We start from the raw sequence: 20,557 nt of genomic DNA, 5'->3' as shown, positions 1-20,557 counted from the left end.
TGTGACCTGGGCATTTCTGGGCTGCAGCTCTGAACAATGAATTCCCAAGGGTTGAAAGTCAGTGGACAGTTTAAGAAGCTAGCAGACATTTCTAAAGTCAGCAGAGCTGATTCTTAAGAGCTCTTTTAACAAAAATGAAAAATGTGTTCGGAAATGGAAAAGAGGACAAACTAGTGTGTGGACGCCACCCCTCCTTGGTGTTTTTAGACTGCGAGTGGACTACTTAGAACAACCTAGAAGAGCAAAGAAACTCCAAGCTGGCAGTCTCGCTGGGCAGTCGGCAAGTTTAAAGACCTTCCAGTGGCTGAGAAGGAGGCGGAGGAGGCTACTGGCCCCGAGTTAACAGTACAAGGCCTTTCCTTACCCCAGCTGAATAGTTCGGTAGTTCTCTCGTACCGTCTCTGGCCCCAATGGTAGCAGACCTAACAGATGACACTGAAAGTTCAAGGGACACAAGCTTTAAAAAACAAACCTCAGCTGGGTTCTTGTGGCACAACTCTTGAGTTGAGTCCCTGTTATTCAGGAGGCTAAGGCAGAATTGCTTAAGGCCTGCCTAGGCTTCAGAGTGAGTTCGAGGACAGCCTGACGACTGAGACCTTGCATCGAAATAAGAACATAAGGGCTGGGGCTGGAGCTCCCTGGGAGAGCACTCATCTAGCTCTGTTATGTCCAACGGCCCTTTGGTCCACCTTCCAGATGCTGTCTACCACCTGCAGGCGGTGAACGCAGTAGGGTGCTGCACCCTGGTTGCTTTCAACTGAACTGACTGGGAGTCACTCCTGCACGGGGCAGGCAGTATCTGCTTTTCTTCAAACCTTATCTCCTATTCCTGTTTTTGAAATGAAGAGTTGGCTGAAATGATCCCCCACTCTCCCATCCCCCCACCCTGGTTCTCTCTTCCTGGCCTCCTGCCTATCTGGCAGCTCTGTGCATCCGACAGGGGACGCTTCCTATGGGATCAGAGTGGGTGCTGCAGAGTGGCTCTGCTCCCCCACCTCTCTTACCTCTGGCTCCTTTCTTCCCTAGTGTGCACCAAGGGGCAAGTGGTGTCTGGCCAGTACCGGATGCTGGCCAAACATGGAGGATATGTGTGGTTGGAGACCCAGGGGACCGTCGTCTACAACCCCCGCAACCTGCAGCCCCAGTGTATCATGTGTGTCAACTATGTCCTGAGGTGAGTCTGGCAGGGTGCAGCCCGCCTCTCAGGACCCTGGGCAGGACCTCCACATGCTGCCCGTGGTGCGAACCCTTCTAACTGGGAGGCTTTCCATGGAGATCTTAGGGACAGAGTTCTAGAGCTTCCTTTCCGTTTGTCAGCTGTGGTATCATGTCTCTGACTTGTGCCAAGTGGGAGAAGATTGCATACAGTAATACTCGATGCCGTGTGAATGGGAGACAAGGCTCTCCTGAGTGAGCTTTTGTGGGGAGAGGTGGATCTTAAGCTCCCCTTCCCCCACCACTGGAAAGACTGTGAGAGGCTGCCATTGATTCTACGAAAGAAACTGACATAGGAACCCAGGACTCTTGTGTACCTACAGCTCGACCACAGGCTGAGGTGACTCGCAGTTTCCCTGCTTCTCTGGCTCACAGAATTTGAGTGTGAGAGTCTGTCCAAAACAGCAGCAGTGTCTCTGCCTGTCTCTCCTCGGAGAGGCTTAGCTGTCAGGCTTCTGACATGCCTGGGGGTGAGCCAAGACTCTTGTTAAAAGACGCAGATGCCCTGAACAGCTCTCTCCTCCCATCAGTGAGATAGAGAAGAATGACGTGGTGTTCTCCATGGACCAGACTGAATCCTTGTTCAAGCCACACCTGATGGCCATGAACAGCATCTTTGACAGCAGTGACGACGTGGCCCTATCCGAGAAGAGCAACTACCTGTTCACCAAACTGAAGGAGGAGCCAGAGGACCTGGCCCAGCTGGCCCCCACCCCAGGGGATGCTATTATTTCTCTGGACTTCGGTGGGTACTTCCTAGCCCTGGTTGAATCCTGGAACCCTCTTAGACTGGGGGGCAGTTCTTGTTATGACAAGCCTCCCTGGCCATGGCTTTCCTAAACCACAGATGCATTCGGTCTTTACCCATGGGCTGAGCACTTTTCATGGCTCTGCTAGGCACGAAAGAAGCATAGGGTCGTGGCCACTGGGTTATAAGCCCTCATGACGGGTAAAGAGGTACACGAGGACACGGTCCCTCATGACAGATAAAGAGGTACACGAGGACACGGTCCCTCATGACGGGTAAAGAGGTACACGAGGACACGGTCCCTCATGACGGGTAAAGAGGTACACGAGGACACGGTCCCTCATGACGGGTAAAGAGGTACACGAGGACACGGTCCCTCATGACGGGTAAAGAGGTACACGAGGACATGGTCCCTCATGACGGGTAAAGAGGTACACGAGGACACGGTCCCTCATGACGGGTAAAGAGGTACACGAGGACACGGTCCCTCTTGGGAAGTCCATTCTCTCTGGCTGTGAGAGTCTGAGTCAAGTCAGGTATCTCAAAGAGCACCCTCTAACTTAGGTGAATAATGTCAGAATAATGCCAGAAACAGCAGGGAGAGAAGACTGAGGGCCGGGATGAAGCCCTCAGTGGCATTAGAATGTCTGCCCCCTTCCTGGAAGAGAAGGCCTTGTGGTTCAGGCAGAGTTCTGAGCTCTGCTCCAACCCCTTGAACTAGACAGGGAAAGGCCTCTTCCCTTGTGCACTCTCTCCAGCCCAACTGTGACTGCTCCCCTTTGCACACGTGCGACCCCAGCTTTGACATGTGCATTTGAGAGGCCACAGGAAAATTGACACCTCAGAGAATCATAAAGGGCACTGAGCCCTCTTGCATGAGATAACCTTGTAACCCCCGACTCCGTGGTGATACTAAGGCAAACGGCCCCATTCTCCCCTGGTAACTTCCTCCTCTCTGTTCTGGAATGCTCTGCAGGAAGCCAGAACTTTGATGAATCCTCGACCTATGGCAAGGCCATCCTTCCCCCAGGCCAGCCGTGGGCCACAGAGCTGAGGAGCCACAGTGCCCAGAGTGAGTCCAGGAGCCTGCCAGCCTTCACCGTGCCCCAGGCAGGTTCCCCAGGGAATGCCACACCCAGCGCCACAAGCAGCAGCAGCTGCTCCACGGTGAGCCCTCCACCCCCAGGAGAACACGCAGGGCGGGTGGGCCCCTCATGCTCCGCTGCCAGATGACTAGACAGACACCCTGAGAAGCACTGTCTCCCTCCGGTTGTTACAGTGCTCCGAAAGATGTCTCAGACACTCCTGACAGACACTAGACACTCTTAGCATCTGCCCTCCACCCCATCCATGTCGTGACGCCCGATCAGAGCAAGAACCTAGGCTGATCCCTGCAGACAGAAGCTTCGGCCACAGAGCCCTGTTGGCCTCAAGACACCTAGGACAGTGGTTCTCAACCTGTGTTACACAACCCCTGGGCACCACCTAGATCATCAGAAAACACAGATATTTACATTATAATCCATAACAGCAAACTTACAGTTATGAGTAGTGAGGAAAATACTTTTATGGTTGGGGTCACCACAACACGAGTAACTGAGGGGCCGCAGCGGATGCAGCATCAGGGTTGTTAAGAACTATTGTTCCAGGAAGTGATCCAAGCATCTCATGGGGAGAGACTAAGCTTCAGAGAGGTTGGTGGACTGGCCTACATTGCACAGCTCATAAACAGTCGTCCCTTCATAGAGGCTGGGTGGAGTGAGGCAGAGTGAGTAGAGAAACGTGCTTGTCTGTTCTCACTGGACTTCCGCTCCCTCCTGGTTTCCAGCCCAGCAGCCCTGAGGATTACTACTCATCTCTGGAGAATCACTTGAAGATCGAAGTAATCGAGAAGCTCTTCGCCATGGACACCGAGGCGAAGGACCAGTGCAGTACTCAGGTGGGCCCTGCGGGAGGGCGATGAGGGTTCCTCTGCAGAGACCCCCGGGGCGCTGTGCAAAGCTTGGGGGGGCAGGCGGCTTGTGAGCACCCCTCCTCCTACCGTTTCACTGTTCAGCCCTGAGCTTCCGTTGAACTGTCCACCACATCTCCTCCTTACTTGGACAACTGTTGTCACACTCCTGCCAAACCTCAGCCACAGTAAACTTAGGAGGAGGCTACTCCAAACGTTTCAGTCGTGTTCTCGCCCGCAGTGTAAGCGGTGGAAGTGGGTGGACGAGCAGCTCTCCAGGGGCAATCCTCAGACCTCCAGGGGCAATCCTCAGACCTCCGTTAGCCTCAGACTGGGTTCTCCACCCTAGCTTCCACATTGTTTCTCAGCGCATTGCCTTATCCTATCCTGCAAAGCCACTCACTGTTTCTGTGCATGTCTGTTTTCCTGTGACAGTGCCTGTGACACTTCTTAGGGCAAGCAGGCAGACTGGCTTTGGTACCAGTGTTGGGTACAAAGGTCTATCCGCAGCGAGGGGTCGTTTGCTGACCGCAGCTGCAGTGTGTGTCTTCGCTTAGAAGCGTCCTGTTGTAACCAAGGGGGTCTCTGAGTATCTGCTGGTGAGAACGGCAGTCCCTTCACAGGGCCTGTGAGGGAGATGAAGATTAGCTGCTCCCTGTCCTAGGAGTGTGGCAAGAGTAGGATGAAGGGGAGCCCGTTGCGACAGAGGCAGGGAGCCTGCCTGGCTGAGGGAAAGAGAAAGCACTGTACAGGATGAAGGGAGAAACACAAGGAAAAGGTTATATCCCAACAGAAATTCTTGTGCCCTCCATGGCACATCTGAGCATCTCCAGCAGAGGTGTTTAGATGGGGGACTGACAGTTTGAAAAGGCTTGGGCAGGACGTGGCTGGGCCAGCCACTATCCAGCTTTGCTCTGTTTCCTCAGACGGACTTCAATGAACTGGACTTGGAGACCCTGGCACCCTACATCCCTATGGATGGCGAGGACTTCCAGCTCAGCCCCATCTGCCCGGAGGAGCCACTCGTGCCGGAGAGCCCCCAGCCCAACCCCCAGCACTGTTTCAGTACCATGTCAAGCATCTTCCAGCCGCTCACCCCGGGGGCCAGCCAAGGCACCTTCTTCCTTGACAAGTACCCGCAGCAGTTGGAAAGCCGGAAGACGGAGTCCGAGCACTGGCCCATGTCTACCATCTTCTTTGATGCTGGGAGCAAAGGGTCCCTGCCCCCATGCTGTGGCCAGGCCAGCACCCCTCTCTCCTCTATGGGGGGCAGATCTAACACTCAGTGGCCCCCAGATCCACCATTACATTTTGGCCCTACGAAGTGGTCTGTGGGCAATCAGAGCGCTGAACCCCTGGGGCCTCTGCCACTGGGGACCTCGCAGTTGGAGCCTCCCAGCACCCCGCCTCATGTCTCCATGTTCAAGATGAGGTCAGTGACAGATGTCTGGCTGGCGGGGACATACGGGGCAGGGAGGGTACATGCACACACTCGTTAGTGGAAGCTTCAGAGTCCCACATAGGCTTCCTGCCCGACCATATCCCCTCATTGTGTAGGCAGCCGGCACTTGTCCTAGCCTTCCTCTGATATGTAAGAACCAGACCCCAGAAGAAAGGAGAAAGGGCTGTCTTAGTGCCCCCAACCTGATGGCTGTCTACCTTTGGGTCATGTACGGGCCTCGAGCCCCAAAGTCCTTCGCAGACCTGCCAGCACCAACAGAAGAGAGTGGGGCTTTCTTACCTGGGGCTCATCTTTGGGCACAGATAGATATTATCGTGTTCTACCCATAGTCCTGTGCTTTCTACCTGGCCAGGCTCCTGCCCAGAGCCTCTGGGGATGTGCACAGGCACCTGCATCTCCTGTCTTCCCAGTAAGGGACAATCCCGGAAGCTGGTGTGTCTTGTCTGTAGCACGTACCCTTTGTAGAGCACCCCAGAGGGGCCTCTGCATGGGAGGCATAGATCCTTGTAGAGACTGCTGTCATCTAGCTGGGCAGGACCAGGGTGTCCAGGAGTGTGGAGAAAGGTACAGGTGACTGAACTCTTGAGCATCTTACAGAAGGAAAAGCCGGACTGCGGCTGCTCAACCCTTTGGCACTCTGCCCTCTGGGCCCATGACTTGTCGACCTGTCGTAGTCAGAAATATTGGATCCTGGGAAGACAGCAGGCAGCGGGAGGCTCTAGACTCCTCACACCCCCTCTCCTCTCTTGGCCTTGGCAGGTCTGCAAAGGACTTTGGGGCTCGAGGCCCATACATGATGAGCCCGGCCATGATAGCCCTGTCCAACAAGCTGAAGCTAAAGCGCCAGCTGGACTACGAGGAGCCAGCCTTCCAAGACACAAGTGGGGTAAGCCATGCCTTGTGAATGAACACCCGGGCATCGAAGCCTGAGGGCACGAGATGAGGCTAGGGCAGAGATGCAGGCCGCTCTGGTGCTGAGCACTGCCTGTGCCCGCTGGGTCTGCGAGGTACTCCACTCCACACGCGGGGCTCACTTTCCCCAACATCATGTCACATCTGCAGGGGGACCCTCCAGGCACCAGCAGTTCACACTTGATGTGGAAACGAATGAAGAGCCTCATGGGCGGGACCTGTCCTTTGATGCCTGACAAGACCGTCAGTGCAAGCATGGCTCCTGGTAAGCAGGCCTGGCCCAAGGGTCTGATGGAGGGTCGAGGACCCCTTCCCTGAGCCTTGTCAGAATAGATTATATCCAGGCCATGAGCAGGCTCCAGGTTCTGAGACCTTTACATGAAAAAGAAAGCAGGCTGAGAGCTACTGTCTGTCCTAACAACAGCCCCAGATTCACTCTCTGGCTTGGATCCTCCAGATGAATTCACCCAAAAATCCATGAGAGGCCTGGGCCAGCCACTGAGACACCTGCCACCTTCCCAGCCACCATCTACCAGGAGTCCAGGAGAGAACGCCAAGAGTGGGTTCCCACCACAGTGCTATGCCTCCCCGTTCCAGGACTACAGTCCTCCAGGAGCTCAAAAGGGGTCAGGTGAGTGCTTTGGAGCTCACACCATACCCAGGGTCTGATGCGCTGACTGACCAGGGAGCTGGGAGGCAGCCACTCTCGAAGCAGCTCAGCACTTGGATGAAGGACTGCCGGCCTTCAGAGCCTCCGCTTAGGTCTGAGGCAACTGGTTACAGTTCCTAGGGCTCTTCATCCAGTGAATGAGGGTGCTTCAGCCAGGACCAAGTCTCTTCTTTATCCCAGAGCCTGCGTGGTACCAGGCCCAAGACACATCTGACAATGACTTAGTCAAAGAATCCCTGGAAGGGTACAGGCCCCTCACTGAGAACCTGACATGAGAGAGAGGGGGAGGCAGGAGGGAGAGGGAGAGAGAGAGATAGGGCAGAGTACAGTTACTCCTGGCCAAGCAGGCTCCCCTGGGGCATGTCTACAGCCCCAACACCACCACAGGCTGGGGAGGCCTTGGGAGAAGGAAATGACTAGTGTGGCAAAGGGCTGTGAGGGACTTCAGATCAAGACAAACTTGCTGCTCTGGGAAGGTGTTCTGGAAGGCTCGAGAAGGAATCTTCCAGTGGTCTGTCAGGTCAGGTCTAGGCTCTCGACACCACAAGACTAAGAGGCCATGCCTTTTCCTCAGCTCCTCGTTGTCTGAAGTGTACACACACACCAGCTTTCTCTGAGAGCTAGCACAGGGGATTCACTGATGGGAGGGAACCCTGGTGACACAGAGGGCTCAGCTGTTGCCACTGAAGCACACACGTGTTCCCACAGATGCCTCTGCTCCTCATAGACAATTTATGGTTTGAGGAAGAAAATCCCAGAGCCTTGTCTAGAGTAGTAGAGTTGGGGGAAATTTATAGTGCTGTTCTTGGAATTCTGTCCGTGGAACCGCAAAGTCCCACCCCCACACCCCACCCCCCACCTCCCCACCCCCCACTCCCCACTCCCCCCACCTCCCCATCCCCCATCCCCCACTCCCCCCACCTCCCCATCCCCCATCCCCCACTCCCCCCACCTCCCCACCCCCCATCCCCCACTCCCCCCACCTCCCCACCCCCCATCCCCCACTCCCCCCACCTCCCCATCCCCATCCCCCAGTCCCCCCCACCTCCCCACCCCTGCTTGATATTCCAGTCCTACTGTTTACCAGCAGGTGGGCTGGCGAGTCAGAAGACTTAAAGAGAAACTTTAAAGTTTAAAGAGAGAACCACACATCACTCTCCCTGGTGTACACATCTGGTCAGCCGTAGTCAGCAAATGACAGGCTTCCCCAGCTGCTGAAACCGAAACAAAACTAATTTCAACTTAGATCACTTCTGCCCATAGTTTGAAAGCAGGGGTGGACTTAACAAGGGGCGAGTCATATTTATGTAGGAGTGCAGGCAACAGGGGGAAGGGTGGACTCCAGAAGGGAGAGGCCACTAGGACCGAGCTCTGTCTCTAAACTGAGAGAACCCTGCTGTTGATCCAGTCATCCTTGGATCTCAGAACCACTGTGATGCTGATGCGTTCTCTTCTGACAGGGAATGGAGCCCAGGGTGAGAGGGCCGCTGCACCTGAAGTGGCCAGAAGCTGGAGACACAGTTGTTTGTGTGAACGCCCTCCTCCCTGGTCATCCACAGTGGAGTCGGTACCGTGCTGGTTGGTCCCTTACAACACCCTCCTCTCTCCTCCTTTCAGGAGTGGCAAGTCGACTGCTGGGGCCATCGTTCGAGCCTTACCTGCTGCCGGAACTGACCAGATATGACTGTGAGGTGAACGTCCCAGTGCCTGGAAGTTCTACACTCCTGCAGGGGAGAGACCTTCTCAGAGCTCTGGACCAGGCCACCTGAGCCAGGGCCCGTGGCCGGGCATGTCCCTGCCCAGCCATCTCGTCCTGCCAGCTTCACTTCTGTCTGTGTTGCAATTAGGTATCTCTAACACCAGCACACTTCTTACGAGATGTACTGGCCTGGCCTACTGGCCAGGCCACCAAGCCGTGGCCTTCATCTGACATGCTCACTTTACTCTCCATGTTTTAAAAACACATGGCTGTTTTACCTGCTATGTTTTACTGTTGATGAAAGTGTTCTGAAATTTTATAAGATCTCCCCCTCCCTCCCTCGAATTACTTCTAATTTATATTCCCCAAAGGTTTCTCTCTCACATTCAGCATCCATTCTAACACGCATGGTGGCTGTCGTCTCTCCTTAGGGAGGCTTTGGCTTCGTTCAACTAAAGTGTTCTTGTCCTTGTTGCCAAAGAGAAAGGATTTTCTTTCTAAGCTCCGCCGTGGGTTCTCCCTCTTCCTACCCCCCTCTGTCCCACACATATTGTAAAATTTAATGTTTTTAAGGCCAACCTTTGCTCCAGTTTTCATACAACTTATGTAAGCGATGTGAAGGGTCAGCTCTAGGGCTACCTGTGAAGCCACTCGGTGACGCTTACACAGTGGCGCTTACGTGGTGGCGTTCCTAAGCCATTTGTCCCCCATCTCACCCTGGGGTCCAGTGGATACATGTTTTTACTCAAAAGCAACACTGAGTTTTGTTTTGTTTTTTAAAGAAAAAGGAAAATTTATATCTGGGTTTAGTGTTTATCATATATGGGTACTTTATAATATCTAAAAGCTTAGAAATGGAGTCCTGCTCACAAAAATCACTTCTTTAAGATCTTTTTACGGCTGTTAACTTTATTCTCAGTGTTCTGGACACTGTATCCTGTGTAGTACTCCCACGGGCCTGTACTAACCATCACAGATCTCTCTCTCTCTCTCTCTCTCTCTCTCTCTCTCTCTCTCTCTCTCTCTCTGGTGACCTTTTGCTTTTGTGATATGCCATCGGTGTGACAAACAGTCCCAGGAGTGAAGTCATTAAGGAACATCGCAAGCTATCTTCTCTCCTCGTGTTCTCTGTCTCTTACGTATGTGTGTGCTGTTGCTGCGTGAGGGCTCTGACGTCGGCGCGTCGTGGGCGGGAAGGAAGCGCTTTCGCTTTTTCTCAGGCGGTGTTGCTAGCCCTTCAAGTGCACTGAGCTGTGTGACTGCCAGTCTCTCTCACATGGCACATTTGGGTGTTTCCTCGGCTACCATGAAATGGTTCTATCGGGAATTCACAAGGCAAGGAGGAATCACAAATGCAGCGACCCCGGTCCTTGGAGCTAAACTGGGAGAGGGTGCCAGGTGGAGGGTAGCAGGTCTGACCAGCCGTACGCCCTGCCACAAATCACAGTTCGCAGGGCAAATGACCCTGCACAGCCACGGTGCAGCGCCCCCTGCTGGCGAGCGGCGGGCAGCCCTCCAGGGACAGCCTCTAGCTGAGGTCAGTCACGTGAAGTGACATGAACAGGTAGAAAGCACTGAAAATGGTGTTCCAAGAGCACTTTGTAACTCACTGAGGGGGAGGGGAAGCACCTTTTGGGTTTGTGATACCAATCAACATAAGCTGTTGTTGACTAGGGTACAATAAAACTTTTCAGTGCACATGAAGCCCGTCAGGCAAGAGTGCAGTGAGCCTAAGGGACTTACTGCTCAAACCAAAAATTAACTTTGAAAGTCAATCTACCTGAAATTACCTAGGCATGGTGTTGTTCGCGTCGCACATCGGCGCACGGTGTGGCCTGACGCACACGGTGATGGAACTTGAAGGGTTACTGACGTGCAAACGCTGGTATTTGATTTCCTGTGTTGTTGCCTCAGCATTAAAGGCATTTGTTTCCCTTTGCGGTCTTACTAAAACACTCTGAGAACTATTCCGAGTTTCATAGTAATCTTTCCTGTCCATGTAACAACTTCATGACCGTTGCTGCATTGTCCAATTCCTACTGACGACATTATAACTGTACGGACTTAACTTTATAAGGAAATGTATTTTGACACTGATATCTTATTAAAGTATTCTGATCCTATACTGCTTGCGCCTCTTGTTTCCCGTGAATTTATCATGGGCTGCAACAAGGGAAAATAAGGTTCTTATTCAATAGCGCACAGAAGTGAACTTGGAAACTGAGTTGGACCGGATTGAGACCACCCCACAGAAAGTCTGGTGAAGGAAGGAAGACATTTGTGCCTGACAGTTGCCTAAGCACAGAAGTCATATCATATGCTATCTTATATATTTCTATAGCTACTCTTTGTCTAGCTAAGTCCCTTTCTCTGCATGCTGGGAGAGAAGGTAAGAAGCCATGGTCTCTCCCTTCAGAGAACCACACGAGGCACTAAAGTTCCGTGTATGCCCAGCAGAGGTTCCAAGGAGAAGAGCATCCTGGGCCAAGGTCAGGCAGGGCATCAGTGTGGAGTCAAGATCTTTCTAGGTAGTAGATAGAAAAGAAAGTCTTCAGCCAGAGACAGAACACAGCGGAAGCTCAGCTCTAGGCATGGACCCAGTGGGTGCCTATTCCACATGTGGCTTCAGTGAAAGCCACTCTTCTGGTAACCAGGGGGAGGAGGAGGGCAGCACATCTCCATTCAGCCCTGTGTATGATCAACCGTCCCAATGTCCCCTTGTGTGCCTGATGTCTTGGATTCACAATTACCTCGTTAGCTCCATCAGCCTAAGCAATGCCGTGCGTACGGTTTCATAGGTGAGACCAGGACCCACAGTGACTTCCAGATGTCACACAGCCCAAGCCTAGTCCTGTCCTTCTCATGCCCCAAAGCCAGCTATGTGATACAGCCTGTGCTAGGGCCCATTTACATTTTCAAATAGAAAATTCCTGTCTGAGCTGCCGAGCTTGCTCAGTGACTAAGAGTTCTTGCCCTCGTAGAAGACCTGGGTTACATTTCCAACACCCACATGATGGCTCACAACTCTCTAATTCCAGGCGCAGTGGCTCTGATGCCTCCATGAGCACCAGGTATGCACATTGTACACACCCATACACACGAGCAAAGCACACGTACCACACAAAACAGCAAATCTAAAAGATTTGTAGAAAGACACTCCGGTCAGTCTTAATTTAACTCCAGGCATTCTGGGTCTCTTGCTTCTAGTCTTTCCCTTCTGACTTGGTCTCCAGAGCAAATTCAGGACTCAGGCCTGGAGGAGCGCTCTCCTGGTTCCCGGTGACTTCAGAGGGGCCTATAATGCTGTTCATTGGCCTTCACCATACCTGAAGCTGTGGTTGACCCTCCGGACCCTCCAACTTCCAAATTCAGCAAGCAAGTGAAGGGGAGGATGGGATGTCATTGTTCCTGGTGGGTTGATAGGAATTTGGTCTTCTTCGGTGTGTGTAAGCATAAGACACGGGGAGCCACGTCAGCCACTTCTGCTTCATGTATTGTTATCAAGGTGTTCAGGAAAGACTGGCTCAGCCTTTCTGGTTTATATTGTGGTTTAGGAGCAGGAATGTTGCTGCATGTGGGCACATGGCAGCAGGATCAGGTCCCTACATGAAAGTGATGGCAGTTGAGCCTCCTCCTGCTGTAGGTGTGTCCTCTCTCAGTGGGGTATACTATCTCAGCTTCCACCTACATGGTGGCCTCCAGATCAGACTCTTTCTGAGAGGGCGACTTAGATCCCCAAGGTTGAAGCACCAGGGTCTCCTCACCACCCAACCCCGCCATGGCGCTGGGTCAACCCCATGCCTTCAAAGCAGCACAGAGTGGTCAAATGCTGAACTGTGGTTTAGCTCAAGATAGAAAGTGTACCCATTTCCTCTATGACATCGAAGCTTCGACCACCTCCTCCCTTTTCCTCTTTGCCTGCCCATCCTGTGCTTCCGTGAAGAAGAATGTACGACTATTCTCTAGAAGAGTGGTCAGATTAACCTGTTTTTCTCTCCTGAAGCAGGAGTATCCCCAGATCAGCAAGTCAACCCTGGATGCTGAGAGAGTGTTGAACCCTACCCCATTCTAAGTTTTCAACTTCTAGATACTATAGCAAAGGAGACTGGATCCCAGGGAGACAAAGCCTATAACTGACCTGCTTATCGTCATACAGAGACGGAGGCATGGCTGGGAGCAGAGCCCAGGCTAGCCTCATAGCAGCAGGGACCAATTTCTTGGCCAGTAGATAGGACCTCCCACATATTGACTGTCCTCCAGCATGGCCTGAGAGGTCTCCAGCCTCATCCTGTTCTTTTACAAAGGGTACTTTCTAATTCTCAACCAACCCTTACAACTCACCCCACTCCCCACCACAGTCAAGTTTAAGAGAGGCTTAAAGAACACAGTCTTGCTCAATGGAATGATGTACTTTGTAGATTCATAAAAAGTGAAGAACAAGAAAAACTCAGGTTCCACTATAGAGAGGCCAAGAGTTAGAATTTCTTGTGCTTGGTTAACATTACTGCGGTGTGTGTGTCAGGATTAATGAGGGTGTACATTCTTTGAAGCCTGTACTGTAGGAGTAGGCGTGAGATGACTAAGTAGTTACACATACTGGCCACTCTTCCAGAGGATTTAGGCTCAATTCCCAGCATCCACACGGGCTCATAAATCTGTAACTCCAGTCACAGATGATCTGATGCCCTCTTCTGGCCTCCACGGGGACCAGGCACGCATGTGGTGCATACACATGCACGCAGGCAGAACACCACACACATAACGTAAGTAAATGCAAATTTTAAAATATTGGCTGTAAATTTTGTATAGTTTTTAACCTATTTTTTGTCCTTTAAAAAAAAAGTCTATCCAATCTATCCAAAGTACATTCCATTGAGCAAGAGTGATCCGTAAGCCTCTCTTAAACAGTGTGTGTGTGTGAGTGTGTGTGTGAGAGTGTGTATGTCAGTGTGTGAGTGTGTGTGAGTGTGTGTGAGTGAGTATGTGAGTGTGTGTGTGAGAGTGTGTGTGAGTGTGTATGTGAGTGTGTGTGTGAGTGCATGTGAGTGCGTGTGTGTATGAGTGTGTGTGTGTGTGTGTGTGTGAGAGTGTGTATGTGAGTGTGTGAGTGTGTGTGAGTGTGTGTGTGAGTGAGTATGTGAGTGTGTATGTGAGTGTGTGTGTGAGAGTGTGTGTGTGAGTGAGTATGTGAGTATGTGAGTGTGTGTGTGTGAGAGTGTGTGTGAGTGTGTATGTGAGTGTGTGTGTGTGAGTGCATGTGAGTGCGTGTGTGTGAGTGCGTGTGTGTATGAGTGTGTGTGTGTGAGTGAGTATGTGAGTGTGTGTGTGTGAGTGTGTGTGAGTGAGTATGTGAGTGTGTATGTGAGTGTGTGTGAGTGTGTATGTGTGTGAGTGTGTGTGAGTGTGTGTGTGAGTGAGTATGTGAGTGTGTATGTGAGTGTGTGTGTGTGAGTGTGTGTGTGAGTGTGTATGTGAGTGTGTGTGTGAGTATGTGAGTGTGTGTGTGAGTGTGTGTGTGTGAGTGTGTATGTGAGTGTGTGTGTGAGTGTGAGTGCATGTGAGTTCGTGTGTGTGAGTGAGTGTGAGTGTGCATGTGTGTGAGTGCGTGTGTGTATGAGTGTATGTATGAGTGTGTGTGTGTCTGTCTGTCTGTCTGTCTGTCTGTCTGTCTGTGTTTGATGGGTGGGGTGGGTTTTTTGTTTTTTGAGGTTTTTTTTTTTGGTTGGTTGGTTTCGTTTTTTTGAGACAGGGTTTCTCTGTGTAACTCCAGCTGTTCTGGAACTCACTCTGTAGACCAGGCTGTCCTTGAACTCACAGAGATTCTCCTGCCCCTGACTCCCGAGTGCACACCATTTGTTTCATCTTTCTTACCTTGAGTTTTGGGCCACATGCTCTCAGAACATCCTTTAAATCAGATCTCTCGCTTGGGTCTTCTGGCTTGACAGAGGCAATGGGTGTGGGCAGGGAGACTTCAAAGGCCAGACACCGTTCTTATCACCCTATATCAAGAGTACACGTGACCACCACAACGTATAACTGGCGACAACCTGGATCCCTCAGCGGAGGTTGTGTTTGTCAGCTCTCCCTACTGTAAACGCGCTGGTGTCTCAGGGTATAACATGTTAGGAAATGTTTACGTATGTGGTGGTGATGGAGGGAGCATATGATAAAGGCAGAAAAGAGAAGAAATAGAAATATTTGCAAGAGCAAAGATGAAGGAAAGGCTGGGTGGGTGCTGGACAGAAGGACAGCAGAGGATGGAAAGGGGACATAGTCAGGGAGAATCAGTGGTGGGAAGGTGACGAGCTGGCTCCAGTGCGACCACTTCCATCCCTAGGGAGCGACCCCTGGGCTGGGAGTGGGGCTGTGGGAAGTTTGAGGACATGCAGTGAGACAGTCGTACTGAACGCATGGGTCGAGGACCAGTGAGTGTCAGGAGTGATGGAGAGTTATGGCCATATACGGACCGTTATCACAGTCACTGTTTCCCTCCAACTACATCTTCCTGTTTTAATGAAAGCAGACCAGACGAACTTGAGTCTACCAGGATGAGGGCTCGGTAGGAGGTTGCATGAGAGGGACTTAAGAATGCTGCAAACAGGGCCTGTGGGAGGCCTCAGTGAGTAGAGGCACATTTTGCCAAGCCTGACAGCCTGAGTCCTGTTCCAGAGATCCCTGTAGTAAAGGAAGAAGGGTGGGTCCTGCAAGTTGCCCTCTGACCCCCACCAGTGCACCACAGCACGCACGCCCTGCCTTCCCAACACACACGAAGTAAATACATAATCTTTAAAGTAAATGTTCCAATAGGAATGTCCATTATGCTGGGCATGGTGGGTGGCACACACATTTAAGACCAGCACTTGGGAGGCAGAGGCAGGCAGGTCTCTCTGAGTTTGAAGTCAGCCTGGCCTATGGATTGCGTTCCAGGACACCCAGGGCTACACAGAGAAACTCCATTAAAATGGACTGTGGAATCTAAGTTGCATGTTGAGCAAAGAGAAATCATTAAGAGGTGACAGTCAACGAGAACAAAGGCGGGGTTAGGGAATTGTGTGATTCTTGGGTCACCTAATGGTTGGAGAGAGGGAACCAAGCAGAGAGAGAGCCACTGTCAGAGGAAAGGAGACTTAACAGGTTAACCCAGGGCCAGGGGTTCCATGTCTAGGTATTCTAAAGAAGTGTGGACACTGTGTTCAGATAAACTCTGCACACAGAGGTCTAAGCACCACTTTTCATAGTAACCAAGAATGAAAACATCCTGGCCTTCACAGGAGCACAGAGCACGGTGGCTCTGGCACAGCTGCCCCATGGACAGGCACACTGAGCACCAAGAGGAGCACGCTGGTCCCAAGCAACAGAATGGGGATCCCAGAGATGTTAGGCTCAGAGAGAGAAGATGCTCCTCCTGTGTTCGCAACACTCTGAAAAGGCAAACAAAGTAAATGGAGAACAGATCTCTGTCAGAGCACAAGGGCACGGAACAGCTTGAATATAGAGGGACACTGTGCACGAGTCCTTGGATGAATCGAATTATTCTATATGCTCTATGACAATCGTGAGAATTTACATGCACACACAACAGCACAATAGGAGGGAGAATCTTTACAATGTGTGAACTTTAAAATAGAGCAAGATCTGAAGTTTCAGAAGTGGCTGAAGTAGATGGAGAAGGCCTGATGGTGGCTTGCTCTGATACAGGAGACAGAAGAGGTCAGAGAGAGCAGAGCCAGGGAAGGAAGAGATCGTGACTGGAGAGAGGCCAGGGCTGGCAGCTCTGGCCATCAGCGGGGACAAGGTGGAGATGAGTGGGGGAAACCTGAGATGCTGAGCAGGGGAGAGCCCCTGAGGATGCTGTGCAAAGACCTGGAGAGTGGAGAGACTGGGAGGGGACAGATGCGCAAGCCATGAGTAGGTACAAGGGCTGAGTGCTGACTGGTGGCCTGGCAGACTTGATCTATCCTGACTTCCGAGGTAGAGAGACTTGAGGAACATCATGAATTGTTTTGGTAGTCTCTCAGAAGCTTAAGTCTGGGGCAGACCTCTCCTGGAGCGTGGTAGAGAGCGTCGGACAATTCCCAAGTATCCATGAAAGCTCCCAGGCCTCCCTCATGTTCTAGCATGTAGGACCCATCCCACAGTGCACTCTGAGCATATGTTTGTGTGTGTTCAACTTTGCTTTCTAGAAGCAAGTATAAGACTTGCCAGGGCAGCCTCTTCCCTCTCTGTCCGATCTGGCCTTAACCCCTACGAGGGGGCCCAGTGCTTGGACAAAGAGAAAAAGGAGACAGTTGCAGCTGGGAGACCCAGTTGGTCCCAAACAAAGGACGCTTCCCAACCCTCATTAGCCTGGGTAAGGCGAGGGAAGCTGAGCGTGAACACTGACTATAGTTAGGGAGCCACATGAAGGGACAAGGCATGGCTCCAACATTCAACTCGGGGTGGTGAAGATGTCTCGGGTTGGGTTAGGCTGGCAGGAGTGGGTTTGGGAATGTAAAAAATCCGTGTCCATTCCTGCTGCTTAATTCCCAGAGTACTGACTGCACCAGCCAGAGTAACTTCCGCCTGAGGGTCAGACATGCTGAAGGAAGCCACTCTGGGCTGAGCCCAGGAATTGCGGCCAGTTATGGGCACTTTCTATCTACAGAGGGGGAAGTACAACACGGGCAAGAGAGTGGAGCTCATTATTTAGTAAGATAATAATCGCATGCCCCTGCACTCCACTAATGACAAAATAGGCTGAGTGAAAAGGAATTGGTAACCTACAGTATTATGGGTATTTAGGTAGCCACCCCTACATATTATGTCCCTCTCCAGGCACCATACTTTAACAGAGATATAGAACAACAAACATTGATTCAAAAACAGATGACCAAAATGGCAAAGGGACTCTCAACTATGTCGCCAAAATTAATTAAAGTACGTGAGGAAGTGTTTCCAGAGAAATTAAGATTCAAGGAACCTCAAACGCCCACCTTCAGATACTTGGAAAGACACAGTAAATGGGGTTCTTCCTGGTGCACCCAGGATGGACGCAGGCCTGAGGAGGGGCAGGGCTCTGTCTGTAAGGCCTACACAGACTCCCCTCGCCCCTCAGCTTGCTGTTTGTGTTTTCTCAGTCTGACAGAGAAAGCGTAGGAGAGGTGGAAGAGCATGAGGGATGTGGCCCTGTCAAATCCAGGTGAGGCTCCTTGTGCAGGCCATGCTGGTCCTCAGAGACGGCAGAACCTGGAGACTGAGAATGAAGAGAAGGGGGTGGTCATGCCCCTGAAGTAGGAGCAGAAGGAACTGTGAAAATTGTGTTCACTGGAGAATTTTTAAACTGTTTCCTTTGTTACTATTGATTTGGACTGTGTGGTTATTGGAGATACTGTAAAATCCCACAGAAGTCAGTAACCAAGGCAACAAGTCACACAACTCAGAATGACCCTGAGAGATCCCTGAGGAGATCCGCCTCACGCCTAGTGGGTACCTCCTCTGGGGCAGCATCCTACTTCCCTGGGACAAGCAAGTGATGCAGAACTTATCTTACATCAAGCGATAACACGCAGAGAAAGTCCCTTTAGCACAGCCCCACTTGGCACAGCCAGGTGCCTCCTGAAGACAGACAGGTGACAGTCCTTAGGAGACATCTGATTGGTCACATCTCTCCCTTATCATTGCCCTCAGGGTGTGGTCATTTCTATACTCAGGGGTGGGTCTGGATCTTGAGAAGTCAGACAATAGCATTTTGTCTTTGATCAAAAAAAGAAAAATGGCAATATGCCTCAATGGCTTCTCTGTCAAAGGCCTCTACTGGGTCAAATTACGGAAGGGATCTCAAACGAATTCCAAAGGAGGGAAATTCTTCAGACTTGGCTCACCCCTGTTCTTCAGAGTGTCAGCCTCTCCCCAGACAGATACATTGAAAATGGTCTCTATTAAGGACAGCCAGAGGACAATCAAATAAAGTGTCACCCCTTAGGATGCAATGACCAGAAACAAAGATACTTGGGGGGAAAAAAAACAAGAAAATCTGAACAAAGTAAGGGCTTTTTTTCCAAATGGTGTGCCATTTTGTTCCAAATAATTGGTTTGTTGGTTTTTTTTAAAAGTGTCTCCTGGTAATAAAATATGCTAAGGGGAACAGCTGGGAATGAATCTGACAGTTCATCTTTATCTTTGTAAAGAACTACTCCCAAAGTAAAGTTTATTCAAAATCAATCCCTGGAAAGCATATATACAAAAATATTCAAACAGAGTGCTGTGCAATAGGCATGCAAACCAGCCACTTCAAGTGAGTGTTAGCCATTGACAATTACAACAGGATATCAATCCAGAGGAAGGGGATGTCTGTGAGCACAGAGACGGTGAACTGCAGGGAAAGGCGGCTCCACGGTTAACAGCACCATCTGCTCTCACAAAGAACCAGGTTCAGGACCCGGTGCCCACAGGGCAGCCTATAACCATCTGTAGCTCCAGGTTCTGGGGATCTGATACCTTTTGACTTCTGCAGGCACTAGTTATATGGGGGTGCACAGACACACATGTGGGTACAATACACACATTAGAATTAAATGTAGAAATCTAAAAAGCAACAACCATGCAGAGTAAATGCAGGATTGATATCTACTGAAGAACAGCACACTGTGATGTGGAAATGGGGTTTAGCAGGATAGATCTCTGAATTATGTAGACGGTAGTAAAACTGCTAATCGTATGAAGCCTTAATAAGGATGGGTGTGTGTTGCAAACACTTAGGTGATCATGGAAGAATTTTTAAAGTAATGTATGGCAAGACAAATAGGGAAATTTAATTATAATTTTTAAAAGAATGAGGTTTTGTTTTGTTTTGTTTTGTTTTCTTCAGAAGAACAGAAAGAAACCTTACCTGAGAGCCGTGGTGCAAACAGAAGCCAGGAAGTAAGGAGTCGGTTAAACCTATTGGTAATTGTATGAAATCCAAGAGGCTGTTTGTAGTAAGTGGCAAACATCACAGCAAATTAATAAAAAGAGATCATATCAGAGGCTTAATAAGTAAAGGTGCAGACGAGAGAAAAGGGCAAAAAAGATACAGTACAGAGGCCAACTGAAGAATGTTCTGGAGCCCACCCCAGCACCTGACCCTGGAACCCACACCAGTGCCTAAGACTGGAACCCACACCAGTGCCTAACACTAGAACCCACATCAGGACCTAACACTGGAACCCACACCAGCACCTGACATTGGAACCCACCCCAGAACCTGACCCTGGAACCCACCCCAGCACCTGACACTAGAACCCACACCAGGACCTAACACTGGAGCCCACACCAGCACCTGACACTGGAGCCCACCCCAGCACCTGACATTGGAGCCCACCCCAGCACCTGACCCTGGAACCCACACCAGTGCCTAAGACTGGAGCCCACCCCAGCACCTGACCCTGGAACCCACACCAGTGCCTAACACTAGAACCCACACCAGGACCTAACACTGGAACCCACCCCAGCACCTGACATTGGAACCCACCCCAGCACCTGACACTGGAACCCACACCAGGACCTGACACTGGAACCCACACCAGCACCTGACACTGGAACCCACACCAGCACCTGACACTGGAGGCCACCCCAGCACCTGACATTGGAGCCCACCCCAGCACCTGACCCTGGAGCCCATACCAGTGACTAAGACTGGAACCCATACCAGTGTCTAACACTAGAACCCACACCAGGACCTAACACTGGAACCCACACCAGCACCTGACATTGGAACCCACCCCAGAACCTGACCCTGGAACCCACCCCAGCACCTGACACTAGAACCCACACCAGGACCTAACACTGGAACCCACCCCAGCACCTGACCCTGGAGCCCACCCCAGCACCTGACATTGGAGCCCACCCCCAGCACCTGACACTAGAGCCCACCCCAGCACCTG

At 51.3% G+C, this 20,557-nt stretch overlaps 1 protein-coding gene across 6 annotated transcripts in view; it reads left to right on the top strand.

Moving 5' to 3' along the window:
• Epas1 (endothelial PAS domain protein 1) overlaps positions 1-10,780 on the top strand; it is an 82,896-nt gene extending 72,116 nt beyond the window's left edge. For 3 of the 6 annotated variants that reach the window (XM_063261583.1, XM_063261584.1, XM_063261582.1), the window contains exons 8-16: positions 1,027-1,174; positions 1,746-1,960; positions 2,940-3,130; positions 3,792-3,902; positions 4,841-5,346; positions 6,136-6,262; positions 6,439-6,553; positions 6,746-6,919; positions 8,419-10,780. In XM_063261583.1, the coding sequence (XP_063117653.1) occupies positions 1,027-1,174; positions 1,746-1,960; positions 2,940-3,130; positions 3,792-3,902; positions 4,841-5,346; positions 6,136-6,262; positions 6,439-6,553; positions 6,746-6,919; positions 8,419-8,642 (1,811 nt within the window). In that variant the 3' untranslated portion in view covers positions 8,643-10,780. The remainder of the gene's footprint in view (positions 1-1,026; positions 1,175-1,745; positions 1,961-2,939; positions 3,131-3,791; positions 3,903-4,840; positions 5,347-6,135; positions 6,263-6,438; positions 6,554-6,745; positions 6,920-8,418) is intronic. The other 3 variants (XM_039111847.2, XM_039111846.2, NM_023090.2) reach the window with 2 other exon arrangements.
• The last annotated feature ends 9,777 nt before the right edge of the window (positions 10,781-20,557 follow it).

The sequence above is a fragment of the Rattus norvegicus genome, chromosome 6 (genome assembly GCF_036323735.1).
Source record: "Rattus norvegicus strain BN/NHsdMcwi chromosome 6, GRCr8, whole genome shotgun sequence".
NCBI classification, from domain to species: domain Eukaryota; kingdom Metazoa; phylum Chordata; class Mammalia; order Rodentia; family Muridae; genus Rattus; species Rattus norvegicus.
The sequence above is the reverse complement of the archived record's forward strand: the minus strand, read 5'-3'. Positions and strand labels throughout refer to the sequence as shown.